At 43.4% G+C, this 17965-nt stretch overlaps 2 protein-coding genes across 3 annotated transcripts; both read left to right on the top strand.

Annotated features, from left to right (window-relative positions):
- Positions 1-519: 519 nt before the first annotated feature.
- On the top strand, positions 520-5699 carry LOC120669809 (carboxyl-terminal-processing peptidase 3, chloroplastic-like). Its single transcript, XM_039949646.1, has 12 exons — positions 520-988; positions 1102-1183; positions 1409-1539; positions 1644-1730; positions 1813-1891; positions 2851-2939; positions 3325-3366; positions 3598-3717; positions 4128-4214; positions 4297-4446; positions 4977-5084; positions 5176-5699. The coding sequence occupies exons 1-12, from the start codon at positions 647-649 to the stop codon at positions 5422-5424; spliced, it is 1566 nt and encodes a 521-aa protein (XP_039805580.1). The 5' UTR covers positions 520-646; the 3' UTR covers positions 5425-5699.
- A 1410-nt stretch (positions 5700-7109) lies between these two features.
- On the top strand, positions 7110-17030 carry LOC120669884 (E3 ubiquitin-protein ligase makorin-like). 2 transcript variants are annotated; one of them, XR_005672851.1, is made up of 8 exons: positions 7135-7375; positions 9649-9736; positions 9834-10645; positions 10905-10974; positions 15651-15739; positions 15808-15868; positions 16215-16343; positions 16475-16867. XR_005672851.1 is itself a non-coding variant. In XM_039949768.1 (7 exons), exons 1-6 carry the CDS (start codon positions 7362-7364, stop codon positions 15839-15841), a joined length of 1107 nt encoding a protein of 368 aa, XP_039805702.1. In that variant the 5' UTR covers positions 7110-7361; the 3' UTR covers positions 15842-15868; positions 16475-17030. The 2 variants fall into 2 exon arrangements, 1 of the variants encoding a protein (XP_039805702.1); XM_039949768.1 differs by lacking the exon at positions 16215-16343 and having other exon boundaries at positions 7110-7375; positions 16475-17030.
- Positions 17031-17965: the final 935 nt, after the last annotated feature.

Below are 17965 nucleotides of genomic sequence, written 5' to 3'. Positions count from 1 at the left end.
ATATGTGAATGCGTGAATGTTTTATGAACATATGGTGCATTTTGCTTCTTTTTCTCCCAGATTATTATCAAAACGTTTTTTTATCAAATGTTAAGCCTTTTCTAATTTTCCCGTTGAAATATATTTTCGATGTGCTAACAAGTAACAAGCACAAAGCTGTCAGAAACAAAAACAAATAGTTTTCGAAATAATCTCAATGTGCATAACGATTACCATTCAGAGACATGCCCAAAAAAGTTCTCACGGTTTTTTTTTTTTGAGATACACGTGCACTTTTTTCATGCAGCAATATTCCTAGTCCATCAGTTCGGGCAGAAGCAGACCACCACCAGCGAACAGGAGAGAGTAGCAAACAGTATCTGTCGCGCGCACCACCACCCAAACGACGGACCCGCCGACCGGTCACCGGAGATACGTGTGCGAGTCTGAGCCCGCGACGTGGACGCGCCGGAAAATCCGTCCTCACGGATCTCCTCCCGTCCACCAAGCCAGAGAGATTCCCGTGGACGTCTTCAACTGAGGACGGCACGGCACGGCCAGAGAGATCCCCGTGGCCGTCTCCGGCCGGTGTCCACTTGTGCAGCTGTACCCCGCGCGCTCCCGAGAGGAGCTAGCTCGCCCAGTCGTTGCCGCCGGCGTCGCGTCCATGGAAATGGTGGAGTGCTCCCTCGCCGCCACGCTCGCCCCGCGAACGCTGCCCGGCCGGGTCCGGAAGGCCCCGCCGCGGCCGGCCGTTCTTGCGGGGAGGGCGAGGCTTCGGGTGCGGTCGGCGAGGCGAGAGCAGCCTCCGCCGCCGGAGCCGGTGGCAGTCCGGGGCGCTTCTGGGACGGGGCACGGCGGCCGGGCGGTGCGGCAGGCGGCGGCGGGCCTCGCCGCTGCCGCCGTGGTGTCGCTGACCGGGTTCGCCGGTGACGTGTCCCCGCTGCCGACGCCGCCTGCCCGGGCCGAGTCGCTCACCGTCGCGTTCCCCGTCGCAAAGGCGCGCCAGGTGGGTCGGGCTCCGAGTTCCTTCAGACTCCAGTGCCAATGGACGGCGGCTGAGAGTGTTTTCAAGAAAGAAGGATTTTTTATGGTGATTTTGTTTGTTTGGGCTGTTGGCAGGTGAACCGGGTGCAGAGGACGCTGGTGGAGGCGTGGGGTCTGATCCGCGAGACCTTCGTGGATCCCACCTTCAACCATCAAGGTATAGCCCCCCAATTTTGCGAAATGGTGCTGTTTCAGTGTTTTCAATTGATAATTTTCGTAGAAGTGAAGTGAGATTGCAAGTGTTTGGTTGGCACAGTCATTATGCGGAGTGTGCATTACCAACAATGAAAAGGCAGAATGAATAGTACTTGGAAACATTCACCGCCCGAAGACAAAAGTAGGACATGTTATTTTCAGTGTACTTATTTTGCTGACTGTGTAGATTGGGATCAGAAACTGCAGCAAACCATGGTAGAAATGTTTCCACTGAAATCGGCTGACGCGGCCTACAGTAAAATCAGTGGGATGCTTTCCACGCTTGGAGACCCATTTACAAGGATCATCAGCCCGATGGTATGCACGGATTGAAACTGTCAAATGTCAACAATAGCGACTATCTGACCTGCACAAACCTGATGTGAATTGTGCCAACTCTATACATGTTTGTTCATATGCAGGAGTATCAGAGTTTCAGAATAGGAAGCGATGGAAATGTGCAAGGGGTTGGGGTGTTCATAAACAGGGAGCCAAGCTCTGGACGCTTGGTAAGTTTGTCTTTGTTCATCCTCTTATAAAGAGGACATAATAAGGGAGTATTCCAATTTCTAAATCCCAGATCTGTTCCAGCTTGTTATGGACTGCATTCAGGGGGGCCCAGCAGATCGAGCAGGCATACATGAAGGCGATGAGCTAGTTGAGATAGATGGTATTTTACCTTTTTCAGTTTTTCTACTGTTAATCTGTTCTTTTTTAGAGCTACTGTTAATCTGTTCTAGTTATTACACAAAGGCACGCTTCATTATAGCCGGATTGGTTAGGTGGCCTCAGTAGCACTCCTCATGTCCTGGGTTCGACTCCCGGTGGGAGCGAATTTCAGGCTGAGGTTAAAAAAATCCCTTCGCTTGCCTACACGCCAAAGCACATGGAAATAGGTCCCGGCTCACCCCGGCCCGCTCTCACACGGGTTACGGTATGGGTTATAGCGCCCCTGTGTAAGGGTGGGGCAGGGGTTCAGGGGTTTTCTCGGCCTGCGTGAGAGGTCTTCTTCTTACATTAATGCCCGGGGGCGGCTTGCCCCTCGCAGGTCGAGTTTTTTATACAGTTTTTCCTTTGGCAATTATCATGTATAAATACAGTTTTTCCTTTGGTATGCTTGTAGTTTTTCCAGTTTTTCCTTCAAGTTATTACATATCCATGAAACATCAGTTTTGACTTAAGCATTATTTTTTTGAGCTTTTGTCAGCATTGAATTATGACGAGTGTAAAAGAATGAACCTTAATACTATGAGAAAAGAGAAATCATTACATGACCATATGCATTGGATGATCTTAATACTGTGAGAAAAGAGAAATCATTCCATGACCCTATGCATTGGATGATGCAAGAGGTCAGAAAAATTGTCCTTTATCTAAATTCTAAACACAGATGAGAAATCATTACAGGTGATGGAATGATAGATAATTAGCCTTATTGTCGAGATACTTTTGTTGGTTAACAATTGTCACAGATGGCATAAATTGTTAGTAATTGTTTGATATGGATCGCTTGACACAATTAAGAGCCAAATTTGATATTGATGCTATATCGACTATGCATTATCTATTTTTCCCTGACATTGTGCAACCAACTTGTTATGGTGATGGTGATATTTCCTCATTCTGTAGGGAAAAGTGTTTCTGGAATGGATGGAGAGGCTGCGGCTCAGAGGCTTAGAGGCCGTGTAGGAACAACAGTGAAAGTGAAACTATTAGATGTATTTCCTTATCTTGATCTTCATTTTTCTAATTATTCTTATTTTCATTCAACACTCTTTTCTGGGTACAAAAGCATACTTCAGCTTTAAATACTAACAATAGAATGCCCATTATTTTGATCTAGCACTGTAAAACAGTGTATCCATCTCCTGCGCATTCGAAAAAAAAAGTGTATTCTCACTGAAACTCTCTAACATGCTAGGCTTCTATTATCATTATCATCATCATCATCATCATCATCATCATCATCATCATCATCATCATCATCATCATCATCATCATCATCCCATATTGCTTTTATGCACTTGTTAAGTTAGGTGTGAAAGCTTCTTTTCCATGTCTTAGTGTATTTGTTTTCTGACTGATGCATAATCATGTCTCCAGGGAACTGACAATGATAGGGGTGGCAGGAATAGGCAAAAAGAGGTAATGCCTAACTTACTGTCTGAACAACTTTAAATGCCTAAGCAAATTTTTATTTTTGTATTTCTAAGGTATGATCTACTTCAATTCTATCAGAGATGTGCATTGTGCATATGATGCTAACCAAAGTCATGTGCAAATCTGTTGAAATTACATTAGCCACAAGAGAACTATTTTCATAATAAGACTGAATGGGTGTTTCCTAATCCCTTCTGCTACCTTTTCTTTCCAAAGGTCCAGCTGTCTCGTGAAATCATCAACCTTTCACCTCTATCAACTACAATTATCTCTCATAGGTCTGACGATGGCCATGAGTGCAAGACTGGGTATGTTAGACTAGCTTCCTTTTCTCAGGTAAATAATATACATCTTCCTATTTTTGCTTTTCATGTTTGCACCTAAAACTGAAGTTATCTATAAACAGAGTTAAGCTATTTTTCTCAATGGAGTTATTAACTCAAATTCTTCACAATTCCCGGTGAAATAAGTATATTGAAGGAGTGTAAACATTTTGAGGTGGTGCCAATCTGCCAAGTCATTTTGAAAACTGTAATTAATCTTACATTATATTTTACAAGAACTCACACTTTCCAATTCAGAATACTTTATTTATTGTTCAATGATAAAAAAGAGTTTGGAAAACCCCTGAACTTGTTTTATTGTAAACCTAATATGTTCTTATTTTATTTTTCAGTTATATCCTGAAATGCTTCCTATATGATGTTTTTAGACCATTCATATGATGCCCTTTTCTTTTAAATCAGACTGCTGCAGCTGAAATGGAAAATGCTGTAAAAAGGATGGAGGATGAGGGTGTCGAGTCATATATTCTAGACCTGCGGAATAACCCGGTCAGTCTATTTTTGTCACAGTTCCTCTTCAGAAGTTCAACGGTTAATGTTTTTCTTATATTAATCTTGCTGTTTTCAATAGGGTGGATTAGTAAAAGCTGGTCTCGATGTGGCTCAAATTTGGTTGGATGGAGATGAAACTCTCGTCAACACTATTGATCGTGAGGGAAATGTGCTACCGATAAATATGATCCAAGGGCATTCATTAACACATGACCCTCTTGTAGTGCTTGTGAGTTCTACATTCAGTGCACCTTGGACTGTGTTTCTTTTCTGTTCTACATCGGCAGATTTTGCCAAGAACCAATACACTGCCATGCTAACCATGGATTTAATTAGTTTACCCTTGGAAGGATGATCATATGGTTCACATTCTTTACTTGCTCTGGGTTTCTTATAAAACCATCACGGTACCAAACCCTATTTCTCACTCTTGGCAAAATTATCCTTGGCTTGAAAATATTTTTTTAATAAACTCAGACCTAGAAACTAAAATATGATTTTTGGTTCAAGATGAGATATAACAACTTATGTTGTTTAAATGCTTCCAAAATCATAATCTGTTTGCCAGCGGACCTTCAGTGTGTTGTTTGACATGTTATTTTTTCTCAAGGATAAAACACAACATACCAGATATTTTTCATTCCATACTGGAATATTAGACTGCATTTGTTTCTGTGGTGACTTCCATTTGTTAAATAGGTGGAAGTATTTGCTCTTATTTACTTGATGCCTGGTCTTTGTTCATGCACATAAACATAGGTCAATGAAGGAAGTGCAAGTGCGAGTGAAATCTTGGCAGGGGCATTACATGACAATGGGCGAGCTATTCTGGTCGGCCACAGAACCTTTGGTAAAGGAAAAATTCAGGCAAGCCCAACTTCACAATACACTTGTGCTCAATTCTTTATTGTAAAATGTTTGAATTTGGTATGCTTCACAATCGTGTACTATTGCGCAGAGCGTCACTGAGTTGGATGATGGTTCTGCTCTGTTTATCACGGTTGCGAAGTATCTCTCTCCAGCACTGCATGAAATCGATCAAGTAGGAATCCAGCCTGACATACAATGCAGCCCTGATATACTATCCTTGCCGAGAGCGCCTTCACCAAGAGAAAACAGCGAAGCCACAAGTTTGGAGATGGATTCATGTATCATGGTGGCAGAGCAAGCATTGGAAATTGAGCAAACGAAAGGTTCTGCTTCTTAGATGTTCAGGTTATAGGCTCTGTATGCTACTGTAGATTGTATTGCTGATAGTATAGACTGATAAAGCGCTGTAACGCTATGTGTATAAGCTGACTGCACATGTTTGATTTTAGGCATCATCAATTAGACGGTTCACGGGAATGTGTATGAGTTGACCTTGTCACATGCCTGTGTTGCATTGATTCTCAACATGTATCATCAGAAATTCAGAATTATAGGATGTAAATTTTGTAATTGGTCTGTTGATTATTGTGTAATGTTTAATGTTCATCAGCATCTAATAATTCCAATTGGAGTCTAGTATGATAGGTAAATTAAGACCACAAACCATTTTGAAACACGAGACTAGGAGAACGAAGGAATTGGAATGATGTGGGTTTAAGACCACAAACTAGAATTAATAGTGTGGATTTGATTTAAAATTCAGTGGCTAACATGCATCAACTATAAAAGGATAGAATATAGGCGGTTGTAGCAGGGGAAATCTATTCCTCTCGCGCGCGGGTGGCAAGCAAGCTGTCGTATAAGGGGGAGCGGCTGCCGGCGAGCTAGGAGAGTGGGAGGGAAGTGGGTGGAGCAGCTGCCAATGAGCTAAAGGGAGGGGAGGGGTGGGGTGGGGTGGGGTGGAGGGTGGGAGGTGGGGGGAGCGGCTGGAGGCAGCCGGGGGGTGGTCGAGGTGTCGGAACTCAAGAGTTTCGGGTTTTCAGGGCTCCAATGGCCATTGACCCTAGAGGAGGAGGTCAGCGGATGCAGAGGCCCGGCGGTGGTGGCAGTTCGACCAGCGACGGAGGCAAGGCGGTGCGGGAGCGCTGCCGGCCGGACGAGACCGAAATCCGATGGGCGGTGCCGATGGCGAGGGCAAGAAGAAGGTGGGGAAGGGGGGAGGTGGTCGGAGACGGCGCCGGAGTCGGAGCCAGGGGAGGCAGGAGAAGGTGGGGGGGGCTTGACTCTATGATCGGATGAATTCCAATCACAGAGGGCGATGAATACATGCTTCTGTTGTAGCATAGCATGCATTTCCTCATTAATCACATGCGCAAAAAAGTATGAAGCAATACAAAATTCAACTCAGCTTCATCGCCAATCGAACCTCGATTGGGAGTCCTTTTGAGTAAGCCATGAGCAATCTCTAGAAACAACTATGTCAAATCTTGGATGCAAAAGATTAAAAAATGAAGAACTTGTTCATCTTTATATTTATTTTCCTTCAAAGTTTTGTGAACTCAATTGTTCCAAATCGGTCACTTCATATGGTTCCAATTTGAAGGGGCTATTCTTCTATTCTAAAGGTAAATAGGACCATAAGAGTTTTATAGGATTCAAACAATACATATTGTTTCCACAAAATGGCTCTCAAGATTTATCTTCTTTTATACAATTTTAGTATAAATATTTTTATCAACCATGCACACAACAGTACGAGATGTAATCTAAGGACAAGCTAAGTTTAATCGAAGAGTCTAAACAAGTCAAATTCTTTCCCAAACTAATCATCCAAGTTTCTCGTATGCCTATTTCAAAACCATGCACATAATACGCGTGAAGCATGTCGACAAGCCCAGCTAAACTTGGTCAAAGATATTCTAAACGAGTCAAACCTCTTTCCAAAAACCGCTCATCCAAATGACGCTTGTGCCCGTTCCTCCAATCCTCCTCTTTCTACCACCCTAGGGGCAAAACCATCATATCCTGTCGTCCTGTTTCCCGGAATCATTCCCGGATGCGATACCCCCGCAAAGCCAAGCCCCCCAAAACCGGCGACGCGACGAGGGCGAGGAAGGCGCCACCGGTTCAAGCAAGCCCTAGCCCTTGGCGACGCGGCGGTGAAGGATTTGATCGGCGGAGAAGCCCTAGGTTCTTCCCCTGTTACTCTCCTCGGCGGGCTGCGCCGCGAGGACCCGTGTTGATCTGATCCATTCGGCCCGGCTCGGCCCCGCCATGTCGACCCATAGGTGATTTGCTCTTTCGTCTCGGTTTGAATTCGACCCTCTTTCTCAGTTGCGCACGAGTCAAGACTCGATTGATGTTTGCGTGCGGTGAAGTCGCGTCGGTGGTGATTGGTGAGAGCTGGATTGAGGCGGATTGGGCTTCCGTCTGGACGTAGGGTTGGATGTCGGAGCTGATGAAAATACGTGTCTAGTTAGGATTTCGGAATTTTGATTTGGGATTGAGTTGGAGGGCAGCTCTAGCTGATCCGCTGCTAGGTCTTTTGGTAGTAGGCGCAGAGGTAGGTACGGAGGTACCTGAGTGACGTAGGCTTGGTGCAATGAGGCACTTTAACACTTGGAGACTCCTGAGCTTTCTGAATCAAACAGGAATTCGATCTAGGTCGAATTGTTGCGGAACTTTAGTTGTGCGCCCATTGGTCTGGGCTTTATGCGCTGATGATTGCCTTAATAGGAAAGGCACCTCTGTATTTGTTTCAGCTTTTGTTGCGATCACTTTTTGTTTGTGAATCAAGCACTGATGTTGGTGCTGGGTGCTGATAGTTCCATGCACCGTTTTACATTAATTATGGTGCGCACGTTGTTTGTTTTGTTCTATAACGGATAAGCGACACGTGGGGCGAGGTATTTGGTTCTCCCAATCATGGTTTTAAAGGCGTCGCCTAGGCGTCGCCTAGTCGTCCGGGCGGAAAAAAAAGTCTGGGCGTCCGCCGCCGCCTTGCCAAAATCAAGGAGAAATAGCCAGGGATGAATGGAGGAAGAGGAGAAGAACGGGAGGGGAGCAGCAGGTCAAGAAGCGGCTGCCTCACCATCTCTTGGCAGCTCGGTCGGCGGTGACTAGTGCAGAGAGGTGCGGACCTCCTTCTGGTGAGCGGCGGCGGCGGCTGGTTTGGAAGGGGACCGGTGGCGGCGGCGGCGGTCGATTCAGAAGGGGAGTGGCAGTAGGGACCCATCCAAGGGCCGGGTAAGAGGGGGAAGAGGCAGATGCTTGGAGGAAGGCGAGAGATTGGAGCGGCGGCGCAACTGCTGCGAGAGAGATGCGAGAAAGAGCGACGGGAAGAGCTGCGAGAGAGAGATGCGAGAGAGAGCGGCGGCGCTGCTGCTGTGAAGAAGAGGGCGCAGAGGGGTTGAGGGTGGTTGCTACCTGGGCCTGTGCTGCCTAAGGAGGGGTAAGATATGGGCCTCTTCGTGGGCTAGGCCAGTCTCCTTCTCCTTTCCCTTCTTTCCTTTTTCTTTTTCCTCTTTCTTCTATCCTTCCTGCTGTTTCTGGACAGTCATAAGGCGTCGCCTTGCCTCGCCTAGGTGTCGCCTAGACTTCGCCTAGGCGTCCGGAAGGTGGGTGAACGCCGCAACTCGCCTTACCGCCTTAAGAACTATGCTCCCAATGATAACTAAGAATTTGGCTAGTATGGCTGTATTCGAAACAAAACAAATTTGCAATTGTTTATGTATCTGATGAAACAATGGAAGTGCTCATTTTCTAAAAATCTTCTTAAAGCGGTTAGCAAGAGAAATAACAGTAAAAACAAAATTATGTTGGAACCAGCATTCTGTTTGTATAAGTTGGACATTTTTGCTTTGATAATAATTTAATCCTGTGCCATGCATTGATACTCTGTATCTAGTTTGTAAGAGTACTATCTGGAAACTACTTCTCTTGTCCTGGCATAGCAATAGCTTATTTCTGTTATCCATAGAAAAGAATCGTAAATATATGAGGACTGAGGTGCTAAAAGAAAATATAGAATATTTCACCTTCCCAGTATTCGGTCATGACCAAAACTGGTGCATGACTGGAATTGGGAAATTGAAGTTGTTCAGTTTATGACTGTTTTGGTAAATCTATTTTGTATTTTTTTTTGAGGTTCAAGGGCAGTTATCCATAATCCTTTCTTTCCACTAGCAAAAGTAACACAATTTTGATTGAAATTGTTTTGCACTCTCAAATCTGTGCACGAGTTGGCAAGAAAGGAATAGATGTGGCAAATATTGTAGTTGTCCAATGGTAGCCAAATTTCCAAGACATGACCTAATGTTGGTAAGGCTAGCCCAGGGTGTGAACCAAACACATCTGTACATTTCTTCAGATTCTCAAATTGTCTAAGTATGAATCCTTGATACAGACAGATTATTTTCTCAAATTGTTTAAGTATGAATTTGATAGACTTATATTTTCATCTTAATTACTTGATGATAAACAGTATTTTGACACTGGTCTCAGTAAAATTATTCTGTTAGAGATGAAACCAAGAATTTAGATAATTTGCTCACTGTTCCAGGGTTCTTTGCAAGTTCTTCATGCATGGAGCTTGCTTGAAAGGAGAGTATTGTGAGTTCTCCCATGACTGGAAAGATCAAGCGAATAATGTAATGTATTGATAATTATTACATGCATTTAAGTCTTAAATCTGGAGTTGCAGTGCACATCTGTTGGGGTTTCTTACTGTGATAGTTTCCTACTCAGGTTTGCACATTCTACCAGAAAGGTGCATGCTCATATGGTAGCCGTTGCAGATATGACCATGTCAAAGTTTCTCGTAACCCTACAGTGCCTCTGCCATCACCATCGTCAAGTACTGCAAGACCCTCATCTACTTATCTTCAACTTTCAAGTTCTGGTCATCCTCCTCGCACGGGACACCAAACAGATTCAAAGAATCAAAGAAATCAGATATCTGTAGATGTGCCGGCACATTCTGCCAGTAAGCCTGCATGGAGAAATGATTTTCAACACGTTGTTTCCGAGGATGGAATTGACTGGTCCTCTAACCAAACTTTGCAAAACCAGACATCATTGAAACCTGCTGATCTGCCTATTTGTTCTTTTGCTGCTGCTGGCAATTGTCCTTATGGGGAAGGGTGCCCTCAAATGCATGGAGATATTTGCAGTACCTGTGGAAAAATGTGCTTGCATCCTTATCGTCCTGATGAGAGGGAGGAGCATATCAAGTTATGTGAGAAAAACCACAAACGCCTTGAATCTCTGAAACGCAGCCAAGAGATAGAATGCAGTGTCTGTTTGGATTGTGTGCTATCAAAGCCTACTGCTGCTGAAAGAAAGTTTGGACTATTATCTGAATGTGATCATCCTTTCTGTATCGCATGCATTAGAAATTGGCGTAGCAATTCTCCTGCATCTGGTATGGATGTGAATTCAGCACTAAGGGCATGTCCAATATGTCGCAAACTTTCGTACTATGTCATTCCAAGTGTTCTTTGGTACTTCTCGAAGGAAGAGAAGGAGGAGATCATTGAAAGCTACAAATCCAAGCTCAAGTAAGATTTATGTTTCCCATCTGTAGTTACTTTTTTGAAACGCCCCTAATTTTATTTGTGTTGTATATTAAAATCAAATTTAGAATGTTTCAAATATTTCAAGCATTCACACCTTAACTCAGTTGAGTGCGATATTAGTAACATACTAGAAGATGGAATCAAACATATGTTTCATGAGAAGCAATTTATGGTGAATACCAGTTCATCTTATTACTTATCTATAATTTCATAGTATCTAATGTAGAATATAATGTTGCAGGTCTATAGATTGCAAGTACTTCGATTTTGGGACTGGCTCATGCCCCTTCGGTACAAGTTGTTTCTACAGGGTAAGGGATCTTTCACATGCTATGAATATTTCAATGCAGCTGGTGTACTCTGAGATCTATAAAGTATAAACCCAATTTCTTTTTGGCTAACCGGATAGGACAAGGGAAATTTTAGTTCTTCACCCCCCTTGAGATGCTCCTGTACTCCATAAAACACACACAAAAGTACATAAAAAATTCAACCAAAAAAGTTAATGCATAGATGATGTGCAAAATTTGGGATTGAACAAAATTCCATGCAAGGAGAAACAAAAAGGATAAAATCGGTATATCAATTGGGTTGGGTGTACTATTCATATGGATCCATAGCCTGCACCTATTCATATGCCGATTTGTCATTCTTCTCTCCTTGCACAAAATTTTGTGCAACCCCGAATTTTGCATGAACATAGATCATTGTTTCATCTATGCATCCATTTCTTGGTTGAATTTTCGATGCAATTTTTGGTTGTTTTTTTCTGGGTGGAATGTCGGAGCACTTTAAGGGGGGTGAAGCACTGGAATTGCTCTCATGAAGAGTGTTTTAGAGCCCAGTACCAGCCTATCAGACAGATTCTTTGCAATCTATGTGTGGTACCTAATCTAGTAATGATTATAACTCTAGCTGGAACTGCTTCCCAACGTTCATGTTTGCTTTGATTTCTGAGCAGTTTTAATATTTTGTGATCTATGTAGTACTGTGAGCTCAGATTATCCTCAAATCCTTAAACTAGCTGAGTCTTTCAGTTTTTATTTCTAGTGGTATGCATAGGTTCAAATGAATTTAGTCAACTCTATGACATTTTTAAGAGTGGCTTAAATCACAGTGACTTGTCCAAATAAAATGCATTACCTATAATATTGACTGAAGAAAGGTTTTTCAATATACATGTATTGTAGTATATCAGTGGATGGATCTGGCAACAGTGAGGCAAATTGTGGCTTAATTTATCTGTTCATCATCATCATTTCTGTGAGATATTTGAGTTATATGACTTTTGCGTCATGATACTTTCCACGATGTTAGTCTTAAAAATGGTTCATGCATACTGGCAATATAAAAAGTTCTCTTACATGGAGTGGTGAAAATTTGTTAGCGGATAAAGATTCATTTATATCATCCAATTAGTCTTGTTCAGTTACAACATTGTGTGTGCTCACTGATAGATTTTCTGGGTAGCTGTTTTAAGTTTTAAATCACTGAATAAGACATTTAGCGTTTGGCCTCCTGAAAAGGCTAATAGCTGGCTAAATGGAGCCATAGCCACTAATAGCTGCTAAGTTGCACATGAGAACAAATAGCTGCATTCTCCTCAATCTGCTATACCAGAGGCTATAGCCGGCTACTGTAAACTATTATTAAGGTGCAGGAAACTTGAATTCTTTTTTATCATTTCCCTGTTTGACTCACCTTGGTAATGTGTTGGTAAACTTTAATGTTACCTGCTCAGTAGGCTTTCATTTTCATTCAATGTTGAACTCACTCTTGTTGTTACCTAAACTCGTTGGGGCGTAACCCTCTTAGCGACGCGCTACATCGGAACCCGGGTGTGGTGATAAATGGGCAAGGGCCGGGTCGCCATCCCCCCAAGGGCGCGTCGTATCGTGACCTGGGTACGATGATAAGTGAGCAAGGGTCGGGTAGTCACCTGAATGACGCGCTACATCTACGCCCGGGTGTAGTGAAAAATGAGTAAGGGTCTTCGCACTTCCCTCGACGGGTGCGAAGGGTAAGGAAGCTAGCCGAGCCAACTAGGATTCGTATAGGTAGCTGGAACGTAGGGTCCCTAACGGGTAAGTTGCGAGAGCTAATTGATGCAGCATTTAGGAGGCGTGTAAATATTCTATGCGTTCAGGAGACTAAATGGAAGGGCCAGAAGGCAAAGGAGGTTGAGGATATTGGCTTCAAGCTTTGGTACACGGGAGTAACTCCGGGTAGGAATGGTGTAGGCATTTTGATTGATAGGAGCCTTAAGGATGGAGTCGTAGAGGTTAGAAGGCAAGGCGACCGGATTATCCTAATCCGGTTGGTAGTTGGAGATTCGGTTTTGAATGTGATCAGTGCCTATACCCCTCAGGTAGGCCTTAGTGAGAGCACCAAGATGCAGTTCTGGGAAGATCTAGATAGCATGGTTAGTACCGTGCCTACCAGCGAGAAACTCTTCATAGGAGGAGATCTCAACGGCCATGTGGGTGCGACTAATGTAGGGTTCGAGCGAGTGCACGGGGGTTTTGGATATGGTAGCAGGAGTCAAGAGAGGAGGATGTGTTGAACTTCGCGTTAGCCTACGACTTGTTGATAGCGAATACCGTGTTTAAGAAGAGGGAATCCCATCTTGTGACGTTTCGTAGTGGACAACACTCGAGCCAGATTGACTTTATCCTTGCTAGGATGGAGGATAGACGTGATTGCTTAGATTGTAAGGTGATACCTGGGGAGTGTGTTGTCCCTCAACACAAGCTTGTGGTGGCGGACTTTCGTCTTCGGGTATGTGTCCACCGGGACAAACGTGCCAAGATTGCGAGAACAAAGTGGTGGAAGCTTAGAGGGGAAGTGGCACAAGCGTTTAAGAAAAGGATGCTAGGTGAGGGGCCTTGGGAAGGAGAAGACGCAGATGACATGTGGCTAAAGATGACAATATGTGTTCGGAAGGTGGCCTCAGAGGTGTTTGGCGTGAGTAGGGGAGACAAACAGGAGGGGAAAGACACCTGGTGGTGGAACGACGAGGTGCAAAGGGCTATTAAGGAGAAGGAGTGTTTCAAGCGCCTCCATCTTGACAAGTGCAGCCAACATCGAGGGCTATAAATTAGCGAAGAGGGTTGCAAAGCGAGCTATGAGTGTAGCAAAGAGTAAGGCGTATGATGACCTGTATCAGCGGCTAGGCACGAAAGAAGGGGAGAAGGACATTTATAGGATGGCTAGGATCCGCGAGCGGAAGACAAGGGACATCAACCAAATCAAATGCATTAAGGATGGGACAGATCGACCGCTAGTGAAGGATGAGGAGATCATAGATAGATGGAGAGAGTACTTCGACAAGTTGTTTAATGGGGAGAGTGAGGGCTCTACCCTTGAGTTAGATGACTCTTTTGACGATACCAACAGGCAACAGACATTTTGTGAGGAGAATTCAAGAGGTAGAGAACGGGGAGGCTTTGAAGAGGATGAAGGGAGGTAAAGCGATGTGCCCTGATGGTATCCCCATTGAGGTGTGGAGATGCCTAGGAGATAGAGCAATAGTATGGTTAACTAAACTTTTTAATCTCATTTTTCAGTCAAACAAGATGCCGGAAGAATGGAGGAGAAGTATATTAGTACCTATCTTCAAAAACAACGGCGATGTTCAAAGTTGTACTAACTACCGTGGGATTAAGCTGATGAGCCATACGATTAAGCTTTGGGAGAGGGTTATCGAGCATCGCCTAAGAAGAGTGACAAGTGTGACCCAAAATCAATTTGGGTTCATGTCTGGAAGTCAACCATGGAGGCGATTTTCTTAATACGACAATTGATGGAGAGATATAGGGAGCAGAAGAAGGACTTGCACATGGTCTTCATTGACCTTGAGAAGGCATATGACAAAGTACCGAGAAATGTCATGTGGTGGGCCTTGGAGAAGCACAAAGTCCCAACTAAGTATATTACCCTCATTAAGGATATGTACAAAGATGTGATGACGTTTGTCCGAACATGTGATGGCAACACCACTGACTTTCCTATTAACATAGGCCTACACCAGGGGTCAGCATTGAGCCCTTATTTATTTGCTTTAGTGATGGATGAGGTCACAAGGGATATACAAGGTGAGATCCCTTGGTGTATGCTCTTTACTGATGATGTGGTGCTAGTTGACGAGAGTAGGGTAGGGGTTAATAGGAAGTTAGAGCTGTGGAGACGCACGTTAGAGTCGAAAGAGTTCAGACTTAGTAGGACCAAAACCGAGTACATGATGTGCGATTTCAGCGCGACTAGGCATGAGGGGGGAGACGTTAGTCTAGATGGGCAAGTGGTGGTCTAGAAGGATACTTTTCGGTATTTAGGATCGGTGCTACAAAAGGATGACGACATTGATGAAGATGCTAGCCATAGAATTTCAGCTGGTTGGTTGAAATGGCGGCAAGCTTCTGGCATTATTTGTGACAAGAGGGTGCCGCAAACGCTAAAAGGCAAATTCTATAGGACAGCAATTCGTCCGGCAATGTTATACGGTGCTGAATGTTGGCCTACAAAAAGGTGACATGTCCAGCAACTGAGTGTAGCAGAGATGCGGATGTTGCGGTGGTTTTGCGGGCACACAAGGAGGGATAGAGTCCGGAACGAAGTTATTCGGGATAGGGTCCGGGTGGCACCAATTGAGGAGAAACTTACCCAGCATCGGCTGAGATGGTTTGGACATGTCCAACGAAGGCCTCCTAAGGCGCCGGTGCGTAATGGGGTTCTTGAGCGGGTCGATAATGTAAAGAGGGGTAGAGGTAGACCTAAACTGACGTGGGATGAGTCGGTTAAGAGAGATCTTAAGGATTGTAATATTTCTAAAGAGATAGCTTTGGATAGGAGCGCTTGAAGACTAACTATCAATGTGCCTGAACCTTGAACTTATTTCTTTCGGGTTTCATCTCAGCCTACCCCAATTTGCTTGGGGAAAAAAGCTTGTTGTTGTTGTTGAACTCACTCTTGTAGCCTGCGTGTTTCGCAGCATGCCTATAGGGATGGACGCTTGGAAGAGGTCGTACTGCGGCATCTTGATGCTGATGATGGAAGTACAGTAATTGCAAAAAATATCAGGTATGTGTTCTCTATCAAGTTTCTTTGCCCTTAACATACCCTTTCTCACCTTCATGTTTGTCTTCCAGGCTGTCGGATTTCCTCAGTCGGATGCATCTTTAGGGATTACCAGCTGTATATATATCAAATGTAAGAAAATGGAAAGTCTATGATTTGTACCAGTCTGCATTATGATTCTAGTTCTGGCCAAATAATCCAGTATCCAATACATGTCTTCAAATGCCATTTATTTTCTGATGTAGGAGTTTAGCAGTAGTCCTGTGTCACCATTGAACAATTCGAAATTTACAATTGGATATAGTTGTACATGGAAACTTCTGCAATCATTTTCTTCATTCAACAATATGTGAAGTCTTGCACTTTTTTCTCTTCTCTCGATTTTTCATTCATTCTATTTCAGTGTTTTCAGTGCTTATACTTACAAAAATCATTTCTTTCATCATTTGACCAAGTGAACTGAAACATTTGTAACCAGGCATTCTGGGATATCATTATCCACCAATTATTTGCAATATTCTGAAGAGCAGTTTAACTTGAGGCATCTTCGGAAACCACAGCTTTCTCTCCATTTAGTGGTGGTTGCTTTGTCGCCAGTTGAACAAAGGCAATCCTTGTGCACTAAAGATTTGATGCTCCTTTTTTTTTCAAGGCCATGCATAAATTCACTTGCAGAATCTTTTTTTATCTTAGACGCCTGATAATCTGATATTGAAGTATTGAACACTCCCAATGCAGAAATTTTGAAGTTCTCCGCTGTCTGGCTAGATGCCTGGATGACCTCTTGAAAGAAGCACAGTCGACGCAAGGATGACGGGAAAATAGTCCCAGAAGAATTGTGCTGGAATTTCAAAGCAGAAGTAAAACAATTAATAGATTTCACTATATGCGTTTTGAGTGCTGGTCTTCTGGGCTACCAGTGATTCAGTAGAACATTTCCTGGCCGTCACTAAAATGGCAGGTGTGTAAAATACTAACCTTCTACCTTGGTGGTCGTATTGTGTTGAGAAAAGGGTTAAGCACCGTTGGCCGTTCACCAATTAGTCAACTGAGGTCATTTGGTTGTATTACTTTGTTATACGGAAGGTGGACAAAACAGCAAATGAAACGCAGAATGGTCATTGTCGTACAGCGAATTCTCCCACAGCTGAGTCGAAGGTGAGTTGTACTTCCCAACTGGAAGGGCCTCGGGACAGCAGGTCAATTGAGGTCATTTGGTCATAGTGCTTAAATTTATGTGAAAACTAACGAACGAACACATGATGGTCACTATTCTGCAGTGGTTTTTAAGTGCGAAATACTCCAGGGTATTGTAGCCAAACTTTTGACAGTTTTTGCATTAGAACCGTAGCGTCTGGAGCTCAGATGCTGTTTCTGATTTGTGGCAGCATCCCTTCGTGATCAAACAGCTCTCGATCGCTGCAATAATGGTTGATTCGTGTTGGGGTTTTCGTTTTGAACGCTTGATTTGTGTTGTTGGCGCCCTATGAATAGGTATGCAAACCAACTCAAGCCATTTACTTGCTAGAGACGTGTAGACTAGGTCCTGTTTGGATGAGCTTTATAGAGGGGCTAAAATTTAGCCCTTAATGGACTAAACATGGGTTAATTAGGGCTAATGGACTCTAGTCTTATTGGTTGTTTTGATAAATCTAGATACAAAGCTTTTGCTATGCATCTAAATAATGTTATGTTTAGATACATAATAAAAACTATATATCTAGATTTGCCAAAATGATCTATAATAATTTAGAATGGAGGAAGTATCAATTAGCTTTTATGTGTGCTATTTGCTTAGCAATTAGCACCAAATAAGAGAGCTAAAGTTTAGGTCCCGGTCCAAATGGGGCCTAAGGTAGCTAGGTAGTTGGTGTCGTTAACTTGCAGGTTTATTAAGCAAGTACGCATAAGTATGTAAGTGGGTCCCAATGGTGTTTTTTGGGTTAGCTAATTAATTATGATGACATGTCATTCTAGTTTATTTCTCTTTCCAAATTATTTATGCATAATGTTATTTTAGTTTATTTTATCAACTTTTTAGATCGACTCAATAACCTAAAAATTATCTAACTTGCATCCCTAAGTACGCAACAAGTCAAATGCCTCATGTTAATGGTTATTTCATGCCTCATACTCACAAACCATGTGGACCTCTTTAATTTGGCTGCTGAAATGCCGTCCTGTAGTGATTATAGAATGGATTACTTTAATTTTAACGTAGATGTAGAG

This window comes from Panicum virgatum, chromosome 4N (assembly GCF_016808335.1).
Source record: "Panicum virgatum strain AP13 chromosome 4N, P.virgatum_v5, whole genome shotgun sequence".
Lineage (NCBI taxonomy): Eukaryota > Viridiplantae > Streptophyta > Magnoliopsida > Poales > Poaceae > Panicum > Panicum virgatum.
This window is presented reverse-complemented; position numbering and strand designations above follow the sequence as displayed.

Bases quoted from the DNA above. Each gene is read 5' to 3' on its own strand.
- LOC120669809 (XM_039949646.1), top strand. From the start codon at position 647: ATGGAAATGGTGGAGTGCTCCCTCGCCGCCACGCTCGCCCCGCGAACG. The intron at 989-1,101 runs GTGGGTCGGGCT...GGCTGTTGGCAG, and splicing joins CCGTCGCAAAGGCGCGCCAG to GTGAACCGGGTGCAGAGGAC. The intron at 4,215-4,296 runs GTCAGTCTATTT...TGTTTTCAATAG, and splicing joins TAGACCTGCGGAATAACCCG to GGTGGATTAGTAAAAGCTGG.
- LOC120669884 (XM_039949768.1), top strand. The intron at 9,737-9,833 runs GTAATGTATTGA...TTTCCTACTCAG, and splicing joins GGAAAGATCAAGCGAATAAT to GTTTGCACATTCTACCAGAA. The intron at 10,975-15,650 runs GTAAGGGATCTT...CGTGTTTCGCAG, and splicing joins GTACAAGTTGTTTCTACAGG to CATGCCTATAGGGATGGACG.